The sequence below is a fragment of the Rhinopithecus roxellana genome, chromosome 14 (assembly GCF_007565055.1).
Source record: "Rhinopithecus roxellana isolate Shanxi Qingling chromosome 14, ASM756505v1, whole genome shotgun sequence".
Classification (NCBI taxonomy): domain Eukaryota; kingdom Metazoa; phylum Chordata; class Mammalia; order Primates; family Cercopithecidae; genus Rhinopithecus; species Rhinopithecus roxellana.
In genome coordinates, this window is record NC_044562.1 from 44,595,083 (window position 1) to 44,616,333 (window position 21,251).

Here is a 21,251-nt window from a genome sequence, read left to right on the forward strand (position 1 = left end):
GGCAAAAGGGGCTGGTATGCTCCAGGGGTTGGTTTGGCACAGCAGGAGAAAAACGAAGTCAACCAAGGCTAGAATCTGGTGTTAGAGTCATTCACCTCACCCTCCAGGAGGCCACCGAATGGCTTTATCTGGACAGGGACAGATCCAGGGACACAACTGGGACAACCGGTATTCCTGGTAAGCCTGTCACTGGGGCATCTGGAGGTTAGGTGGGGAAGGGACGCGCGCGTTGGGGCGGGGTGAGAGAGTACAGAGGGAGAAGGAATGATGGTGAAGGGCTTGCTGGGGCTGCAGCGTCCTCATTCTGTCTCCAGGACGGATTTGGAAGTCCCAGTTTGGCGATACGAGTAGGTCTATGACTCGCCGCGGGACTTCACCTTTGCAAGCCTCCGTTTGCAAGCCATCCCTCTGAAGAGGGATGGACTCTGATCTTTGCGCCCCCTTCCTGCCCTTTGATTCTGGTTCTTTGAGGGAAGCCCTGCTATGCAGTCCGGGAAAGGAAAGGCATTCTCTGCCGGCACGCGGGCCGGAATGGGAAGGCCAGGAAAGCGGCCTCTGTGGCATGAATTATATTTATTTAGATACCTGTATTGAAAATTACTTTCATTAAAAAAGGAATCCCCACCCACCAAGCTCGGGCTGGAGCTTTGCACTGCGACCGTCCGGCGGCAGCCCTTTCCCTGAACTGCCGGGTAGCCTATGCGCAGCGCTTTCTTCCAGCACCTGACGCTTGGTTTCGCGCAGAATCTCCCCACGCCGCCCCGCCGGCTCCACGCGCCTTCCTCCCCTTCCCAGCCCCACGGCCAACCCCCGAGGTTGCCCTCGCGGCTTCCTGGAGGGCGGGAAAACCCAGGGAGTGGAACGGGTCGAGGCGAAGGTCTCCGCAATCCACGCAGGGTGTCTGCGGCCGGTTGGACGCTTGCGCCCGGGGCGGGCGATTCCTCCGGGGAAGGGCGTGGGGACGGCCCAGCGCGCAGGGTTGACGAAAGCTCGCCTCGCGCCGCGGGGACGCCCGGGCTGCCCTGAAGGGGACGGGGCGGCCCCAGTCGGCGGTCTCAGGGAGCTCCGCCCTCTACTCGGTATAAGAGCTGGGCCCGGCCCACGGCGGCGGCGGCGGCGGCGGCGGAGAGCTGGCTCTGGGCGTCCGCTAGGCTCGGACGACCTGCTGAGCCTCCCAACCCGCTTTCATAAGGCTTTGCCTTTCCAACTTCAGCTACAGTGTTAGCTAAGTTTGGAAAGAAGGAAAAAAGAAAATCCCCGGGCCCCTTTTCTTTTGTTCTTTGCCAAAGTCGTCGTTGTAGTCCTTTTGCCCAAGGCTGTTGTGTTTTTAGAGGTGCTATCTCCAGTTCCTTGCACTCCGGTTAACAAGTACCTCAGCGAGAGCCGCAGCCGCCGCAGAAGAGCCAGCGGGGTCGCCCAGTGTCATGACCAGGGCAGGAGATCACAACCGCCAGAGAGGATGCTGTGGTGAGTGGCATTGACCGAATGCATATGGTGGAAACCCAGGTTGGGCTTTGGAGACAAGCAACTCTACACAGCTTCTGGAGGAATGTGGCTCTGCTGTGAACCATAGCTTTGTAAAAGATCCTTTGACTTATATTTGGTGGACGTTAAGGAAGAAAGGAACTTCAGGGTGTGGGAAAAGGGGTTTGCACACAGGCACGGATGGAGTAGACTGGGCAGTTTGGATTGCCTTGTGTAAAAAAAAAAAGACAAAAAAGAATGTTGAAAATTCTTCACTGTATGTAAAATGTGAAGTTGGGCAGTTATTGACTAGGTCATGCTTAATTTAGTGAATGGTATTAAGTGAACGAAATACATCGGTTCATAGGTAACTTGATAAAATGTACGTGGTTTGTCCCGCAAAATAGTTTTTAATAATCATGTTCTAATAAGATCAAATGGATAAGCATTCTGCCCTCAGCTCATTAAGTGACTACAATCGCTTTTTCTCTCCCCACCTGTGTCTTTGCAGGATCCTTGGCCGACTACCTGACCTCTGCAAAATTCCTTCTCTACCTTGGTCATTCTCTGTCTACTTGGGTAAGTGAGAATGCATAGTCTTACAACATAGTTGCGCAATTTTTTTATTTCCTTTCGTTCCAGCCAGTTGTATTAAGCCAACTTCCAGTTTTGTCAAGCAGTTAAAGAAATAAATCATCCAAGTACACATGCTTTAATGGAAAACGTTATTTACGTCGAAGATCTTTCTCCATCAGTGTTAGTTAATACAACTTAATTATCAGATCATCGTAGTTTATGTAGATAGGCAACTATCCAGACAAGATTAACAAGGAAAGGAATATTTGCCTTGTTTTTAAATTGTATGTTGCATTAGTAGCCTTAGTAAATAGACATATCTGCTACAAAAGATGGATGGATGTTTCATATACCTTCTCTTCTTCACATTAAAAAAAATTTTTTTGTTGTTGTTAAAATTTAGTTCCAGTGTGCAGCACCATGAGAATACAATAGAATGGTAGAGTGACTGACTTAGGCTAATAATAACAGTCTAAGATTAATTGAAACATAAATGACCCCAGAACAAATATCTGAATGACAAAAATTCTGGTCTTTAAAAATGTTATCTATAGTTAGATAAAGTTTGGGGCATTGGAGGCTATCCTAATATTAATCATCCAATGAATATCAGCAATGGATTTACAGTTTTCCCTCTGACTTTCTAGGTCATCTTGGAAAAGACCTAGTGTTTCTGTAGATCTGGGCTCCTAAAACTCTCTCCCCAAAATAATAAACTAGAAGGGTGCTAGATATATGTTTAATGATGATTAGAATCTTTAACATTAAACAATTATTGTTTAAAAGCAATACATCTGGCTATATTCTGTCCATGGCTCATATGTATTTAACTAAAAAGAATGGAAAGAATTTTGAGAGTAAATTATTTGAATGTTATTTTCCTTTTAAATTGGAAACTTTTATTGGATCATCCTTAAGACATGGATGGAAACCACTGGAAGAGGAAATCTATACCCAATGCCTTTGAGAAATTGTTAATCTACATTATTGGCTCTCTAAGAAATAGCAGTTTATAGATGACATTTTACAAAAGCAAGCTCCTATCTTACCAGAGGCTTATGCAGGGATGACTCTGCAAATACATGTAAACAAAGTGGAATTGGTGTGAGTTTGTTTTAATTCCAACAGCTGATGATGCTAAGTAGAAACCTAGTGAAACAACCCTTAATAAATCAAAAGCAATAGTTTGTTCCCCCAGTTTAATTCAGTAAATATTAAGTATTAATAACAGGTGATAGAAATAGTATCTGAAATTCTCAGCCTGTAGTCTGGCCTAGCTCTTAGAGGAAGAGGATGCCTCTCTTCCAAATACTGATTATGGTTTATGTGACCTTTGGTTAATAGGTTAGGAGGTCAGATTTGCCAGAAAACCAGTGGCACTGTCGTTGTTCCAGGAGGATATTTTGTCATGTTCATTAAAAGTCCCACAAGAAAGGTGACACATGCTTATCCCAACTTTACAGTAAGTCGAGCAAAGGAAGTTCTCATGAGAAAGTTGGATTAAACAAACGGCAGCAACTACAATCATATAAGGTTTAGTGGATTTTTACTCCTTTCCACTGCAAAGGAGTACAAAAGAGGAATGTCTCTAACACTAGGTAATTATACTTTTTATGTTTTTTCTCGTGTGGCACTCTGCCTGATTTTATTACAACAAAACATTTATGTTTCTGTATTGTGTGTGTATGTATATTATATATATATATATATGCATTTCCCATCGCACCCTGCCAAATCATGATTTCTTATCCACTGAGCATAGGGGCATTAGAGTAGAAGGTTGCCTGAGGTTAGTTTTGTATGGGGTTGAATGCCTTTTATTTCTGACTTCATTTCTATCTGCCAATGGATCAATGAGTTTTACTCTATACCGTCAAAATACAAAGTAGTGTAAGAAGTGGATCCTGGCTAGGTGCAGTGGCTCACGCCTGTAATCTTAGCACTGTGGGAGGCTGAGGCAGGAGAACTGCTTGAGCCCAGGAGTCTGAGACCAGCCTGGCCAACATAGAGAGACTCTATCTCTGCAAAAAAATTTAAAAATTAGCCAGGTGTCATGAGGCACACCTATAGTCCCAGCTACTGAGAGGCTGAGGTGGAAGAATTGCTTGAACCCAGGAGTTTGAAGCTGCAGTGAGCTGTGATTGCACCACTACACTCCAGCCTGGACAACAGAACAAGACCCTGTCTAAAAAAAAAAAAAAAAAGTGGATACTATTGTTATTGTCAAGGAGCTTATAATATGATTTAGTATGGACTTTAGAAAAGATATCTAATAACAAAAAGATGACAATGTAAGACAGTGAAAAAGAGGGGCCAGTTGCTTATGTCTGATATCATGATCTTATAGACTTTCTCCATTTAAACCCCAGTATGTCTGCATTTCTCCAGCCCTTGCTTCCAACAGCCCTCACTTCTTTGTTCATGGAGGCCTTTGTCACCACCAGCTCCATCCTACTTTATATTTCCTCATAGCAGCACGTACCCTGTGCTAGATTTGCTTTTGGTCTCTGCTCACTGGAATGTGAGCTGCATGAAAACATGGACTGTGATTTTTGTGCACTGCTGAAGCTCTAGTGCCTGCAAGTGTCGGGTACATAGTAGCCACTTAGTAAGTATTCATTAAGTGGATTAAGGACCATGATCATTCATGGACAGTTATTAGGTTTGCTTTCAGCTCTCAGTCCAGTGGGGGTACATGGACACATAAACAGGTCATCCAAGTTTGGTGAGAATAGGTGGGAAGGCAAGAAATAGAAATAAGGAAAGATGGGCACTTGTTCAATATTTACATAGACTTTGCGCAAATCTTGGGCTTTTTGTGAACATAGAATCTGTTGTTTCTTAAAGCCTAAACCCATTGGAAATTGGGGTAATGTGAGCAGTTTATTTCTTTCCATCAAAGAAGTGGTATGGCATACAAGAATAAGCAAGATTCAAAATTTTAATAGCATTTGTCCTGATGGCCTGCTTTAGAGGACTCTAAGACAATTAAAAAATACAATAAGAGTAAGATAAAAAGAAAGAAGCAACAGTATTAGAAAAGTGTTTCTTAACCTGTATGTTAAGAAAGAGAAAATTCACTGACAGAGGCAACCTATCATTTGGGACATTTATGTGTTTTTGTCTTTTCCTTGGGAGCTATTCAGAGGAATGGAGATTAGAATAAATTATCTCCCCTCTCCCCATCCCATTTTATTCTAATCAAATCTAAATTTGCTTTTCAGGTTGAAGATTAAGTAACAGCTCCACCCCCCTGCTGTTTTGACAACTCAAAATTACTCCAGACATTGCCAAATGATCCCCTGGGGAGGTGGGGTGTGGGTAGGAGAAGCAAAGTCATCTCTAGTTGAGAACTACTGGTCTACACAAAGATTTTTGTAAATGATTGCTAACATGTATCAATTTAAGTTTTGAATGTATAAAATTATTATCCTGGCTTCATTAAAATTTTAAAATAATTTGACATGCCAGGATAGTATTTGCTTCTAATACATGGATTTTTTCATGAAGATGTTAACAAACTTTGGGAAGAACTAGGAGTATAACTGTTTCCATAGGGTCAAATCTATGAGGCCTGGAATTTGGTTTCCTATGGTGATTCCCAGAGATAAGTTATGATGGAATGTGGTTGTCCTCCTTAATGTTAATTTCGGAAGTCGGGGATGGAGTCTAAAATCTGATAATAAGGTCCACTGTAGATTTTTTAAGACATTAATTTGCCTAATTCATTTAAAAGTTTCTGTTAAATCACGTTTCACGGTATTGAACTCCAAAATTCCCTGTATTCTCCGGAGTTTGTGTGAAGAAATAAGTACCTTTTTCCCCCTTTCAAACTCATCTGTATTAAAATGTTAACTACTTACTTATGCATTTAAGTTTATTTCTGACATCACTGTTTATGCAGTGCCGGAATTTGCCATTATTACTCTCCTCTTTCTGATTGCTCTGCTGTTTTATGACTTTCAAATTATGACTTTATCAAATCTCATAGGTTTTAGGATATTAGACGTAAAAGAAACCTTGGAGATCATATAGTCCATTCCTATCATTTTACAAATTGGGAAACTGGCTTTTTCTTGATGTTCAAGGTATACTAATGTTTGTGAACTATACTGTGATTGATTTCTGGTGCAATAGCAAACTACTTTATGCCTCTACAATCAAGATAGGCAAATTGCAGGCCTCAGGAGAAACCTGCCACACAGGAGAACACATTTTTGTATCAAAAAGCCATCTTGTGTCTGGAAACTGCATTTTGTTTCTAGAATGACAAAGAGAATGTACCATTCATTAATACCTTGCCTTTTCAAGTTTACTTAATAATTGGGCAAGAATGTTTTCCATTGTGCTGGGATGAACAGTTTCAACATCTGATCAGTATTCAATCTAAGAGTAATTACTGACTTTGAAAGTCTCATAATGTAGCCAGGAAGTGCCCTTTTGATAAGGAAGCAACTTCCTGAGTACAATAGACTAGGAACGAAAAATATTCCATCAAAACATTTTCTCTTTTCATTTAAGGGAGATCGGATGTGGCACTTTGCGGTGTCTGTGTTTCTGGTAGAGCTCTATGGAAACAGCCTCCTTTTGACAGCAGTCTACGGGCTGGTGGTGGCAGGGTCTGTTCTGGTCCTGGGAGCTATCATCGGTGACTGGGTGGACAAGAATGCTAGACTTAAAGGTGAGTGTTGTTATATAATTAAAAGCCCTTATATTCATGGGAGCAATGCCTGAGCTACCTCTGTAACAAAGGAAACAGCAAACTAAGAAACAGCTGTGGCCAACCCAGGGAATGTCTGCACGCCTCACCTGAGGGAGGAGGGCTTAGATGGCACCACCTCTGGATGGAGGGTCCCATGGCTCCCACACAAAGTTGGGATGCCTGGACATTGACCTAATAGATTTTTTATCTTTGGCTGTTCATAAATTTCATATGTTAATGATTAACCTTGTAGCACTTTTCTGAGAACCACATTAAACATTAAAAGTTTGCTTAACTCAGGCTTCCTAACTATGACTTGCACTGGAGTCCCTTTAGTGTGATGTTCCTGAGACAGCTTTAACGTCTGTTCTTTGGTTACTATGTTTCATGTAAGAGTATATATAAGGGAATTGAAAACTAAGAATAGCTTCAAGGGAGAATAGTTGAGCCTGGATCACAAAGAGCTGAATTATAAATTTTGTAGGGATAAAGAAGAAAGAATAATATATTGATATTTATTCTAAGCATTAGTACTGAAATCATGTCATTTTATACAGGAGAGAAAGTAATTGAGCAATTAAATTTTCCAGTATATAAGGGAAATATGGATAATCATTCAGGGTAAATTTTCTTGAATTGCTCAGTTGATAATACCAAGACCTGACCATGCCTGACTTAGGTGTTGGCAAAAGATTGAGGTTTCATTCTTTCAGTGCAAGATGACTGCTTCTGGACACAGGGCAACAGGCTTATCAAATTCTAGGACTTGATACTACTAGGAAAATGGTCAAGGTGAACATATTTCTGTTTTTAGAATGAGTAGACCAGAACACATATAGAAAAAAGTTCTGTAATCTAGAAAAAAAATTACTTCTTTGTATCATTATACATAGGAACACAGGAATATTATACATAGAAACCTTTAATCTAATGATTATTGAGCACTGCAATCATATATTAGGAAAGAATATTGAATTGGATGAAGAAAAGTGTGGTAGGATAACAATTTCCCACTTAATCCTATATAATCAACTCACATATTACTCTTTATGAAAAATGTTTCCTGATACCTCTGGGCTGAGTTTACCATTTCTTCCTCTGCGTTCCCCTGAGGCTTTGTTAACACCTCTACACTTACACAATTATAATGATCTGTTCACATATCTTTTCTTCTTCTGGTCTGTAGGGTCCCAAAAGCTAAGAACCTTATTTAGTTGACATCTGATCCTTATCCAGTTAATGAATGTATGAGTGAATGAAAGAGTTATAAGTTGGGATTTTATATCAGACTGCTTTCGGAAAGCAGTTTATTTTTTCTTGGGTCTTTGATATGACCTTCCAAGCAAAGATGAACTATATTATCCTTGAAGACAAGAGCTGTAATTATCCCTTACATATGGAACTTCATATTTTCCAAACTGCTTTAATAAGTGTTTTATTTGAGCATCATTATGACCCTATAAAGTAAGGAAGACAGGTATTACCATCCTCACCTTCTAGACGCATGCATAAGAGACATTAGGGAGTATCCTCTCCTAGATCATCTACCTACTGAGTGGCAGAGAAAAGGCTACCAGTTGTCCTTATATGTCCTTACTCCCGTGCTTTGTCTATATGGGTGCCTCATGTTAAGAGAATTGCCATCTGTGATGGAAGGGGTAGCTTATAATTTAGTAGCAATGGCAAATAGCATTAGTATGCAAAGAAATACACTGCTGATTTATTCTTGGCAAATTTGTGTGTGTCTTTTCTATTTATCCATACCATATTATCAGATTCAGCCTGCCATGTAGGAGGTTGTGGATTTCATAACTTCCTCTTTAACCTCGTACATGTTATTGTTTTACCTTAAGCAACAAAGAGCTGAAATGTGGATCATATCTATATCATACTACAGCTCTGTTTATGTTAAACTTTTAAGAAGATAAGCCAAATGAAAATGTAGTCATTATGATAGACTTCAATGAACAGAGAAACTTGTGGTACTTCATCATTTTGGTTGCATATTTACTGGCCTGGTGTGATCCTTGGGGTTGTATTGGAAGTAGCTGAGGCAGGACTGACTTCAGAAAGATTTTCTTTTAATCTGATAATAATTATGTCTGTGGATTAATGTATTATAGTAGAACAATTATGTGTGAATAAGAACAGTCCCACTGAGACATTTTGATGTAATGTACACTTTGTCTCTTCCTCTGCACAGTGGCCCAGACCTCGCTGGTGGTACAGAATGTTTCAGTCATCCTGTGTGGAATCATCCTGATGATGGTTTTCTTACATAAACATGAGCTTCTGACCATGTACCATGGATGGGTTCTTGTAAGTTCTCAATGAGATTCTTGATGGCAGAAAATTGAATATCTGGTAGTAGTAAAGGGTGAAAATATTTTGAAGCTATTTTTTTTTTTGCAAATGTGACCTTTTAGTATTGATTTCTGTGTCTACTGTAATATCCCCTATAGTTTGTTTTGTTGTTGTTTTGCCCACAACAGGCACTCATTAAGTATTGTTTGAATTTAAATTTTGTCCTATTGGTTTTTATTGGCATTTCTAAGAGTTTACTGTAGAATTCAGTTGTTTGTTTTCAGCTTTTTAGTGACCTATACTTTGTTCGTGCTATTTAAGAAATGTTATCCATGTGTATATTAGTCAGTCATAATTGTGTTTCTCCAATAATAATTGTTACTTCTGTTTGGGAATGTCAACCAGATAAATTTTCATGTTGTGATTTCATAAAAGCTTGGTGGAAAAGAGGACAGGGATGGGGTGTGGTATATAAACCATGCATTTGGTGTCATATTGAATCATCTTGTGTATATTTGGATTGATATTATAGAGTTGCAAAGCCAGGTAGGACTTTAGAAATCTTTGAACCTATTCCCTTTGTTTTGTTGAAAAAATTAAGACAAAGTGACGTAGTTGATTGCCCATTGTCATGCAACTAGAAGGTGTCAAGAACTATGACTTAAATACAGGTGTTTTCAATTCCCCTTCAACATTCTTTTCAAAGGCAATATTTGTGGGAGAAGTGTTCAAAACCACCACTGTGTTTACATTTTATAACTGTATTCACCTGACTATTACAATTTTTGTATTATGTATACTACAGATGATCTAGATGATATGATTAGGACATTATGCCCCTTGACTAGTGGTATTCATTCATTGTTTCATGTATATAACGTAAAATGATTTCTTATAAATGAAATCAAAATACATTTTTTATTATTCCACCAAAGACCATTTTAAACTACCTTGTTTAGTGACATATGTACAGTGTGGTAAACTGACATTATAACTCAATGTTTTCTTGTCATTCTTTAGACTTCCTGCTATATCCTGATCATCACTATTGCAAATATTGCAAATTTGGCCAGTACAGCTACTGCAATCACAATCCAAAGGGATTGGATTGTTGTTGTTGCAGGAGAAGACAGAAGCAAACTAGCAAGTAATTTGGTTTTCTCTTTCAATTAAATGGGCATGTTAGGATTCACTTTAAATTGGTGGTGATAAATGAGGCTGTAAGCCTTTTATTTTTGTTCTTGGTATTTTTTAAGAACGATAAATTGAAAGCATACTTTTTTTCTTACCTTATTGTCAGTTTTAGTGCTGATGTATCTCACTGTTATGAAGTTAACTCATAGGATAGCTAACTTCTTTTTTATCCTACGCAAACTTGGCAAATGGAATAACTTTTTCTTTCCTTTTTTTTTTTAAAAAATTCAACTTTCTAAATGTTAATACTTAGAACAGTGCAAATCTGACATGAGATTTTACTGGTCATACCTGTGAATGTTATTACTGATGCTTATCAATCATATGGATGTTATTTTTCTCTAAATAAAATGGAAACAACTTAATTGTAGGAGAGACTCTGGAAGTTAATTTCTTCTACCTTAAAGTTATAATCTATAACTTTTATTACATTATGTACAATGTAATATAATTGCTGTTACAAATACCAAAGAAATAGAGAACAGAATATAGTTTTTAAGAAGCTTACCATCTTAGTTGTCCATTGGAAATATAAATAAGTGGTCAAAGAACATCTGAAGAATGCTTACAAACAACATGTCCTATTCTGTCAATATTACTTAGGCTCAGAATAACCTCCCTCACTCATTATTGCCTGCCATCCCCTCACATGACACACAGACAGAATTTGGATTGATAATTACACAGGGGAAAGGAGGAAGGGTACACCTCCCTACCTGTCAGATCAGCTGAGTCAACTCTGCTGATCACTGAGATAATGCATATAACACACACATTACCCAACTCTCCTGACAGACAAGTAAACCATTCTTGATGACTTAAATGGCTTATCCCGGGATGCAGAAGGCAAGATTATGTGCTGGGATTAGTAAGCAGCTTTGTTTGGACCATTTGGTTAAAAAAAAAGTTCGAAAGGAGGGGTGAGTGAAGGAGAACAAAGTCTGTGGAAGGTCTAGAAGAAGAATTTGCCTGAATCATCACTTTGTGGTTGCAGTATTATTAAGTCAGAAATCCCACAGTGATTGATATAATGGATGGTGTGTATATAAGATGAATTTAGCATGTGTGAATCTGTATCACAGGAAATTCTCTCTGGAGCTAAAATCATGATTCTCATTTACTTTCTTCCTGTGATCATTTATAATGAGGAATAATTTCATGTCGTTTTTGTCACATTGAACTAGACGAACTTGTCCTTTTTTGTTTACTTTCTCTTTTCAACACACTATTTAAAGCATGTAAAATATATCCATGTTTTAAAATTCAAAGGTTACAAAAGGATATATTTTGACAATAGATCACATATATATTTGTTGGAATGTGTTTAGAGGAGAAAGTTGACTTTTACAATGATTATTCTGTAATTTATGCAGCAGCTATAGACAAAATTAAAATAAAATAAAATAAAATAATTTTCTTTCACTTAACTGATCTTAACTAACTCATCTGCTCTGTAAAGTCTGAAATATGAAAAAGTTAACCAGAATCTTTAACTTGTCCTAATAACTTGTAACTTGTCCTTGTGTGTGTGTGTGTGTGTGTGTGTGTGTGTGTGTGTGTGTACACACACACATAAATATATATACAAACATCCCGCATAACTCTGTGGGATTTTTCTATGAAGTGATGTCCCAGAATAACAACAAAAATATGACTGGTCGTTTCTCAGCTGTCTCTCTTTATATTATGAATTATTGCAGAGTGGAATAATCTAGGCTATTCAGTCTTTTTCTAACTTTCTGATGTTTTCCAAGTTTAGGAAAGGAAGTGAGATGTTTGTTGAACTCTTGTCCACTCTACTTTAGCTTTTAGTAAGTGGTGCTCTTTCACATCCAGCCAGCAGTGTGGGCTGGTGGACTAGTAAAGGAAAACTTTCTGCATGTTTCAAAACAGGAAACAGAAACTTCTTTAGTTCTGAAGTTCAGCAAGTATCTAATTATGGATTTTTTGTGCCATTTCTGCTATTGCAGAGTTACAGGAGAACAGAGAAAAAGGAGGATAAAAAAAATGGGACAAAGAAGGGGGAAAGTACATCTAGAAGGGACTCCCCCTGCTGCCTTGGGTTCCTGTGAGGTTGTGTCTCTGTACACAGACGCACCTACTCCAGGCAGGAATGGTTTGTGTTTATGTAGGCTGATCTTTGAGGTTGTGGCAAAGAAACCCAGGTAGGGGCCTAGGCCGGGCAGGCTTCACCTGTGTGTGTTATGTGTAGAGGGTGAAAGGGGAGGGGTATGCGCACGAAAAGTACAAGTTGTGAGCTGGATGCTGATTGCTCCCATTTCCTCATCACAGAGTTTCTTAATTTTAGAGATTGTTTTAAAACTAGAAGCTGTATCACTGAGGGTAAAAGAACAGGAAGAATTTTCCCTGCCAAGGTTAAAAAGTTTTAGAATTTCAGTGGCATCAGTCCAAAATACAGCAGTCATTATCCAGTTTAGAAAGTTCCAGAAAAGGTGTTATTTTTTCACATAAATACTGCTAACTAATCTGTTAACTAATTAGGTACTTTCTAGGTGCTTGATTTAGTACAATATTTTACGATAACTTTCTCTTGTGCCACGTTTGAATCTTACTTCCTTTTCCCGGACTTTTTAATTCCATCTATTGCTTTTTTTCCTCCTCCATTTCTTTTGAGACTCACTCTTTATTAGCATCTTCTGAGATTTTTCTTGCCCATCATTCTAAAAAATAATCTGACAGCTTGATCATTGAGTATGGCAGATAAATTTTGTGTTTGTGTGGTATTGATTAAAAATCGATTTCATATATGAAGTAGACAAACCTGCTAGCAAATTTAAAATTTTTTTTCTTCTATGAGATGTAATATACCCATTATAATATAAGTAGTTATTTAATGTCATGTTCTGTGCCACAGCTGTAGCTGAGAACAGTTAAATTGGAATCAAATGACACATATTTGTGTGCTTATGTAAGACTAAATATAAATTGGTAAAGAACATATATTTGCATATTCATAAGACTGATTCTTTTCTAGCCTGCTACCAGTAAGATGGTTAAGTCTTTTTTTTTTAAAAAGTATTTTATCCATTCTGAATCAGAAAAATTAAAAGCTGTTTTCTAATACAACATTTCTACTGACACCTACATATTATTAACTTCCTAAGTATAATATAAAAGATGGAAATTGGTGACATTGGGAAGCTCTGCGAGCTCTTGAAAACTGAAGTAGTGAAAGAGTAAGAAATAATTTTAACTAAAATAATTTATTGTTGTCATTCTGGGACTTTAAGATTCAAATATATGTTTTCTTTAGTTACTTGCTTTTTGGATTCCAATTATTGAGTTATTTGGATAAATTCCATACTTCTCTGTTGGCTTATGAGTTGGAAACTTATTAGTTAGTGGGAGGCAGATGGTAATGAAGCCTCTGCAATGGCAGTCCAGTGTAAGATCAATGAAGGCTGCCTTTGCCTCTCAAGTGAAAGGTGAAATATGTCAAAGTTCTCCTGTTATCATATATGCAATATGTACTCATAGGGCTAATTGGAAAGCAATTGAGGACCAGGAAGAATTACAGAAGGAATAAAGACAATCTTCTGTTAATGTACTTCTTTGTCACGTATTGCTTTTCCCTTAAGGTGACCCAAATGATTGCTTAAGACTTGTCTCACTAATTTTCACTCTGTTCTGTGAGACAGGGAATGAGAAAGTAGATCACTTTCTTTTTCTTCTAAAACTTTTGGTTTTATTTTATTTTAATTAATTTTTTGTACTGATACATAATTGTGCTTATTATGGAGTACATAGTGATGTTGTGATAAGATGAGATGGAGATACATCTCCATCATCTCAAACATATATCATTTATTTGTGTTGGACATTTTTTTAACTTCCTCTTTATTTATTGTGTCCTCCACTCTGACTCAGGAATACATTCCTGTAGTCAAATTCCAGACTGTTATCACCACTAAATTCTCTCCTCCCATAATCTCAGTCTTAGGCATCCATATCTTGAAAAATCACCTTCTATCTTTCTAGCAACTTCTTTACTACCACAGCCTCAACAATCCATCAATATGGTTGGCACCTACAAACCATTCATTCCACTGCCTTTTCACTGTCCATGACCTCTCTCTTGTCTCTTTCTTACCCAGCTTAAATTTCAAGGCCAGTCATGATTATATGATCATCTCCTGGCATATACCCTGAGCTCAGTTGGCCCCCTCTCGTTTTGTCATTTTGTTTGGTAAGACTATGGTTAAATCCAATTCTCCACAGTAGAGCATGACTGGAAAGAAATACTGAACTTGCTCAGTATTCTCACTTGAGGTTCAGGGCCGCAGAGTTGGTCCTTTCACGCTTCCAGATAATCACACTTTTTTTTTTGGTCTGATTCTTTCCTTCTCCACTTTCCTAGAGGACCATTCACAGTTGTTTCTCCTCTCTCATCACATGTTCAAGTCCTTCTCCCCCATCCTCACTTTCATCAATGACCTGGCTTTGTATTTTGCTGAGAAAATGGAAGAAATGAGAAGAGAGCTTCCATGTGATTCCACCATCATATCTCTCTTCCTACCTGTACCTGAAGCTATATATGTGGCCTCTACTCTTGTTACTATTGATGAATTGTGTTCCTGTCCAAGAACAACTCCTTCAGTTATGTGGTAGATTCAGATTACATCCCTTAACTACTGTATCATTCCAGGCAGCACATAATCCTGCTCTAATTTTGCTCCTCTTAAAAATCCCTATCTTTAGCACACTTCCTTCTCTGGTACTCTAGTTCTTTGTTCTTTTTTTTGTGAAAACATATCCAAAAGACTTGTCTATTTCCACTTCCATTTTTTGGGAAGTACCTTGCTTTCCATAAGGCCACGGGAAGCATTCACATTGTGCTCCAGGGTATGACTCACTGAAAATACAAATGGTGTCCCCTGGAGTTGGCACCAGTCTCTTAAATCAGCTTTATTCAGGCATTGCCCTTATTGTTGTCCTTTTTTTGAGGTCTCCAGAATCTCTCATGTGACCAAGCTAGGGCTTCTTCTCGGTGCTTCTCTTTGCTGTGATGCTCTTTTTTTCAGTGAGTCCTTCTCTGAATACACACACACACATACACACACACACACACGTTTATTTATTGTATTTTCTTTCCTGTGAGAATATAAACTCCGTGAAGACAGGATGTTACTTGTCTTCCTTATAGTGTTAAGAATTGTTGAGAATAATGCCTAGCTTATAATAGGCATTTAACATATATTTGTTGAAAAAAATGAATGTAGAGTTACTGCTGTATTCATTTAAAAAAGCTGTTAGACTGATTTATGCAATTCCAAGGGAATTATCATTTTTGAGGCAAATTTAGTGGGACTTGACCCTAACAACAAATATTTTTCTAACAAAATGGCTTTCTTACAAATGTGCTTTTAGAAAACCACATTTTAGGAATCTATACTCTTGGTTTACAGGTCTGTATTGTGTAAATGGGCAGTCTCTCTTTGATGGGTTTGCACACTTACCTGCCTCTTTCACCTGCTTCTCTAGACATGAATGCCACAATACGAAGGATTGACCAGTTAACCAACATCTTGGCCCCCATGGCTGTTGGCCAGATTATGACATTTGGCTCCCCAGTCATCGGCTGTGGCTTTATTTCGGGATGGAACTTGGTATCCATGTGTGTGGAGTACTTTCTGCTCTGGAAGGTTTACCAGAAAACCCCAGCTCTAGCTGTGAAAGCTGCTTTTAAAGAAGAGGAAACTGAATTGAAACAGCTGAATTTACACAAAGGTAAACTGAACACCATGATCACTCCTTTTGTTCTCATGTTCAGACCTTAAATGTTGGTGAAGATCTAAACTATTTTGAATTTGTATGAGGTTTTATTATCAGTGGGGGCTGGATGAGGTTAAATATATCACTTTGGTAGATGAGGCAAGAGCAGGCTTTTGAGGATCTAGGGAAAAAATCTGGGTTGAATCTGGTGGAGTTGAAATGGGTCGCCTAGCCCTCTTCCTTGATGTTAGCAGTCGTCATAGAGGTTCAATTACTTGAGAGATGGCTGAGCAAAGCTAAGTCAGGACTGGGAAACAAAATTGGGGATAAAAAGAGAATGAAAGAATCCCTTGGAGTCTGTGAGGAGGGAGTTATGTAGTCATTTGTAGGATAGTGGAAGGGAGTGAGGACACAAAGATGGATATTTCACTGGAGAAGAATAAGTTGGGCTTCTGGGTAAATGGAATATTTTACCCAGCTCTGCAGGGACCCAGAAAATAATATGCTGTCTTTTTTTTTTTTTTTCTTCTTGAGATGGAGTCTTGCTCTGTTGCCCAGGCTGCAGTGCAGTGGTGCAATCTTGGCTCACTACAAGCTCTGCCTCCCAGGGTTCATGCCATTCTCCTGCCTCAGCCTCCCAAGTAGCTGAGACCACAGGCACCCACCACCATGCCTGGCCACTTTTTTTGTATTTTTAGTAGAGATGGGGTTTCACCATGTTAGCCAGGATGGTCTCGATCTCCTGACCTTGTGATCCTCCCGCCTAGGCCTCCCAAAGTGCTGGGATTACAGGCGTGAGCCACCGTGCCCAGCCAATATGCTGTGTTTTCTTAGACAATTTTTATATTTTATCTGGTGAGTTTTCCTGCTGTTTACTTTGGTGGGAGTGTAATTCCTAAGAGCAAGAGAGAGAGAGGAAAAAAAAGAGGGATAGATCAATAGTATTTTGTTTATTTAATAAAAATGACACGTGATGATTATTCCTTGGCTGGAATTCTTAGATTATTAGTAAAAGAAAATAAATATTATAATGTATAACCAAGGGTACCCATTGGGGAGGGGAATAGAAGGAAAAAAATACTATTAATAATTGGCTTTTATTTCTACATGTCCTCCCCAACAAAATAATGATATCTTTTATTAACAGATACTGAGCCAAAACCCCTGGAGGGAACTCATCTAATGGGTGTGAAAGACTCTAACATCCATGAGCTTGAACAAGAGCAAGAACCTACTTGTGCCTCCCAGATGGCTGAGCCCTTCCGTACCTTCCGAGATGGATGGGTCTCCTACTACAACCAGCCTGTGTTTCTGGCTGGCATGGGTCTTGCTTTCCTTTATATGACTGTCCTGGGCTTTGACTGCATCACCACAGGGTACGCCTACACTCAGGGACTGAGTGGTTCCATCCTCAGTATTTTGATGGGAGCATCAGCTATAACTGGAATAATGGGAACTGTAGCTTTTACTTGGCTACGTCGAAAATGTGGTTTGGTTCGGACAGGTCTGATCTCAGGATTGGCACAGCTTTCCTGTTTGATCTTGTGTGTGATCTCTGTATTCATGCCTGGAAGCCCCCTGGACTTGTCCGTGTCTCCTTTTGAAGATATCCGATCAAGGTTCATTCAAGGAGAGTCAATTACACCTACGAAGATACCTGAAACCATTATTACAACTGAAATATACATGTCTAATGGGTCTAATTCTGCTAATATTATCCCAGAGACAAGTCCTGAATCTGTGCCCATAATCTCCGTCAGTCTGCTGTTTGCAGGCGTCATCGCTGCTAGAATCGGTAAGAAATCTCTTTTTATATATTAATGAAGTAAAGTGTCTTTTTGTAATGTAGGTTCAGAGAATCCATTAATAAAATGATCTGAAATGTTCCCTAAATGTTAATTTAAGCAAAATCCACTATTATGAAATTTTTATTTTACATATTTATATTTTATATGTATTTTGTTTTATATTTTATTTTATAGTTTGAAAACCTGTATTTGTTTACCTTATCATATGCATATACTTAAAACATGGTTCAGGCTTGAACATTTTTTCTAAATGAGTATCTTAAATATTACTTTTTTTTTTTTTTTTTTTTGAGACAGGGTCTTGCTCTGTTACCCAGGCTGGAGTGCAGTGGTGCAGTCACAGCTCACTGCAGCCTCGACCTCCTGGGATCAAGCAATCCTCCTGCCTCAGTCCCCCAAGTAGCTGGGACTACAGCCATGGGCCACCATGCCTGGCTAATTTTTGTATTTTGTAGAGATGGGATTTTGCCATGTTGCCGAAGGTGGTCTTGAATTACTGAGCTCAAGTGATTACTTTTAAAATGTAACTTAATTTATTAAAGGTATTAGCTATATTAATTATATTGCCATCTAGTACAGTATTGATATTGCAATAACCCTAACAAAAAAACTGTAGTTTAGAGAATATTCCCATGGGGCAACACTAAAAACATAATGTTTTTAGCTTTAAAAGAAGATGTGAAAGTAAGAAAAAAAAATCCTTCAAAGGTCTTCTCTAGCCAATATGTATTTATTATATACTTTGCTACACAAATGGATTTTATAGCCCTGGAAGGAAACATAAAGACTTCTTACAAAGCAATATTTAAGTAATCATTAATAGAGTACTGATGAGTTATCTCTGAATTCACTCTTGAAATGAAACTGTTTTTATCTTGTGATACAAAGCAGTTCATTAATTTATTGAAGATATTAATTTCCAGGCAAGACAGCTTTACTGTTTGGGCTTTAGAACTCTAGCAGTAATGTAACAATGGTTTAAAGTTTCCTTACACTTTAACCATAACCATTTATTAGGTCATTTGAAACTTTAAAAATACTAGTATTTATACTATAATAGGATTTATTGTGTCTCTGACTTCAAAGTTTTGTTTTTGTAGTATCACAGAAAAACAGAACTAAGAAGTTTATGTAGTAATCACAGAAAAATAGAGCTAAGAAATTTGTTGATTAGACTTCCTTTTGTCTGTTGACTGTAAAAATCATTTATTGAGGCCACTAATAACCCAATATTTATTTATGAAAAATAATTATCTAAGGCAAGGCTATGGTATATTTAAGGTGACTTAAAGACAGTCAGGCTGAAATGTATATTTTGCATATGTCAACTGATTTTTATCTGTAATTTGAAATGTATGCCTGTAAACTAAAATCTAATCTTTAAAAAAACATTTTATTATAGGTCTTTGGTCCTTTGATTTAACTGTGACACAGTTGCTGCAAGAAAATGTAATTGAATCTGAAAGAGGCATTATAAATGGTGTACAGAACTCCATGAACTATCTTCTTGATCTTCTGCATTTTATCATGGTCATCCTGGCTCCAAATCCTGAAGCTTTTGGCTTGCTCGTATTGATTTCAGTCTCCTTTGTGGCAATGGGCCACATTATGTATTTCCGATTTGCCCACAATACTCTGGGAAATAAGCTTTTTGCTTGTGGTCCTGATGCAAAAGAAGTTAGGAAGGAAAATCAAACAAATACATCTGTTGTTTGAGACAGTTTAACTGTTGCTATCCTGTTACTAGATTGTATAGAGCACATGTGCTTATTTTGTACTGCAGAATTCCAATAAATGGCTGGGTGTTTCTCTCCGTTTTTACCACAGCTGTGCCTTGAGGACTAAAAGCTATTTAGGAAACCTAAATCAGCAGAAATGAACTGGTTAACTTCCCTTATGTTTAGGCATGGAAAAAAATTGGAAAAGAAAAACTCAGTTTAAATACGGAGACTATAATGATAACACTGAATTCCCCTATTTCTCAAGAGTAGATACAATCTTACCTGAAAGAGTGAATTCAGTTATCCTTAGGCAGATTCTTATCTGTACTAGAATTCAGATATGTCAGTTTTCTGCAAAACTCACTCCTGTTCAAGACTAGCTATTTTTTGCATCTTATTTAGTTATATTTTAAAAACAAATTCTTCAAGTATGAAGACTAAATTTTGATAACCAATATTATCCTTATTCATCCTATTGATCTGAAGGTATTTACATGTATGTGGAAAAACAAAACACTTAACTAGAATTCTCTAATAAGGTTTATGGTTTAGCTTAAAGAGCACCTTTGTATTTTTATTATCAGATGGGGCAACATATTGTATTAAGCATATGTAGCACTTCACAGCATGGTTATCATGTAAGCTCCAGGTAGAAGCAAAGCTGTAAAGTAGATTTATCACACAATGACTGCATACAGACTTCAAATATGTTAATAGTTTGGTCATAGAACCTAGAAACCAAAAGCCACACAGAAGGGCAAGAATCCCAATTTAACTCATGTTACCATCATTAGTGATCTGTGTTGTAGAACATGAGGGTGTAAGCCTTCAGCCTCGCAAGTTACATGTAGAAAACCCACAATTGTAAAGGTTTTGTTTTACAAATCACTTGATTTACTTTTAACACACTCAGGTAGAATATTTTTATTTTTAGTGTTTTATACCCAGAAGTTATTTCTACATTGTTCTACAGCAAGAATATCATAAAAGTATCCCTTTCAAATGCCTTTGAGAAGAATAGAAGAAAAAAAGTTTGTATATATTTTTAAAAATTGTATTAAAAGTCAGTTTGCAACATGTCTGTACCAAGATGGTACTTTGCCTTAACCGTTTATATGCACTTTCATGGAGACTGCAATACGTTGCTATGAGCACTTTCTTTATCCTTGGAGTTTAATCCTTTGCTTAATCTTTCTACAGTATGACATAATGATTTGCTATGTTGTAAAATCTTTGTAAAAAATTTCTGTATAAAAATATTTTTAAAATCTTAATTTCTTTTTCCTGAATTCTGTTCCCCAATTATTTAACAAGGCTTTTGTTACAGAACATCTGTTTTGGATAACTTGTTTTTCTCTATAAAAGGCTACAGTGTCATGATTTTTAGTGTTATCTCCCTGTTCATATTTCTAGTTTATGGTGGCCTGGATAAAAGTGTAGTAAACATGAAGCCCAGCACTCTTTCTTTGACTTTGAATATGCCACACTAAGCACTTTTAAGTTCTGACTTCTATTTTCCTTTCTGTAAATGGGAGATGATAGTATAAAACAACCCTACCTACCTTTCAACTTTCCTGGTTGAATAAAATAAGAGAAGCCATGTGGAATTACTTTGTGAACTACAAGACAAGCTAGCATTTTTACTAGAGGTTGGACCTTAGTAATGACGGGGAGCTGAGGATAGATGTCTGCTGGCTCTAGACAGAGTAGAGCCACATTCTACATAAAGGAACCATTTATTGGGGACTT

General features: G+C 37.9%; 1 protein-coding gene across 3 annotated transcripts; it reads left to right on the plus strand.

Moving 5' to 3' along the window:
• Positions 1-1,010: 1,010 nt before the first annotated feature.
• On the plus strand, positions 1,011-20,776 carry SLC40A1 (solute carrier family 40 member 1). 3 transcript variants are annotated; one of them, XM_030916161.1, is made up of 9 exons: positions 1,087-1,467; positions 1,976-2,043; positions 3,504-3,638; positions 6,562-6,721; positions 8,946-9,061; positions 10,067-10,193; positions 15,743-15,988; positions 17,121-17,768; positions 19,184-20,776. In XM_030916161.1, exons 4-9 carry the CDS (start codon positions 6,571-6,573, stop codon positions 19,495-19,497), a joined length of 1,602 nt encoding a protein of 533 aa, XP_030772021.1. In that variant the 5' UTR covers positions 1,087-1,467; positions 1,976-2,043; positions 3,504-3,638; positions 6,562-6,570; the 3' UTR covers positions 19,498-20,776. The 3 variants fall into 3 exon arrangements, with proteins under 3 accessions (XP_030772020.1, XP_030772021.1, XP_030772022.1); XM_030916162.1 differs by having other exon boundaries at positions 1,092-1,467; positions 3,385-3,638; XM_030916160.1 differs by lacking the exon at positions 3,504-3,638 and having other exon boundaries at positions 1,011-1,467.
• Positions 20,777-21,251: the final 475 nt, after the last annotated feature.

What these genes read in the sequence shown, in the direction of transcription:
- SLC40A1 (XM_030916160.1), top strand. Translation starts at nt 1,425, where the DNA reads ATGACCAGGGCAGGAGATCACAACCGCCAGAGAGGATGCTGTG. An exon ending in GTCATTCTCTGTCTACTTGG is followed by an intron (nt 2,044 to 6,561) that starts GTAAGTGAGAAT and finishes TTTTCATTTAAG; the next exon opens with GGAGATCGGATGTGGCACTT. An exon ending in AGACAGAAGCAAACTAGCAA is followed by an intron (nt 10,194 to 15,742) that starts GTAATTTGGTTT and finishes CTGCTTCTCTAG; the next exon opens with ACATGAATGCCACAATACGA.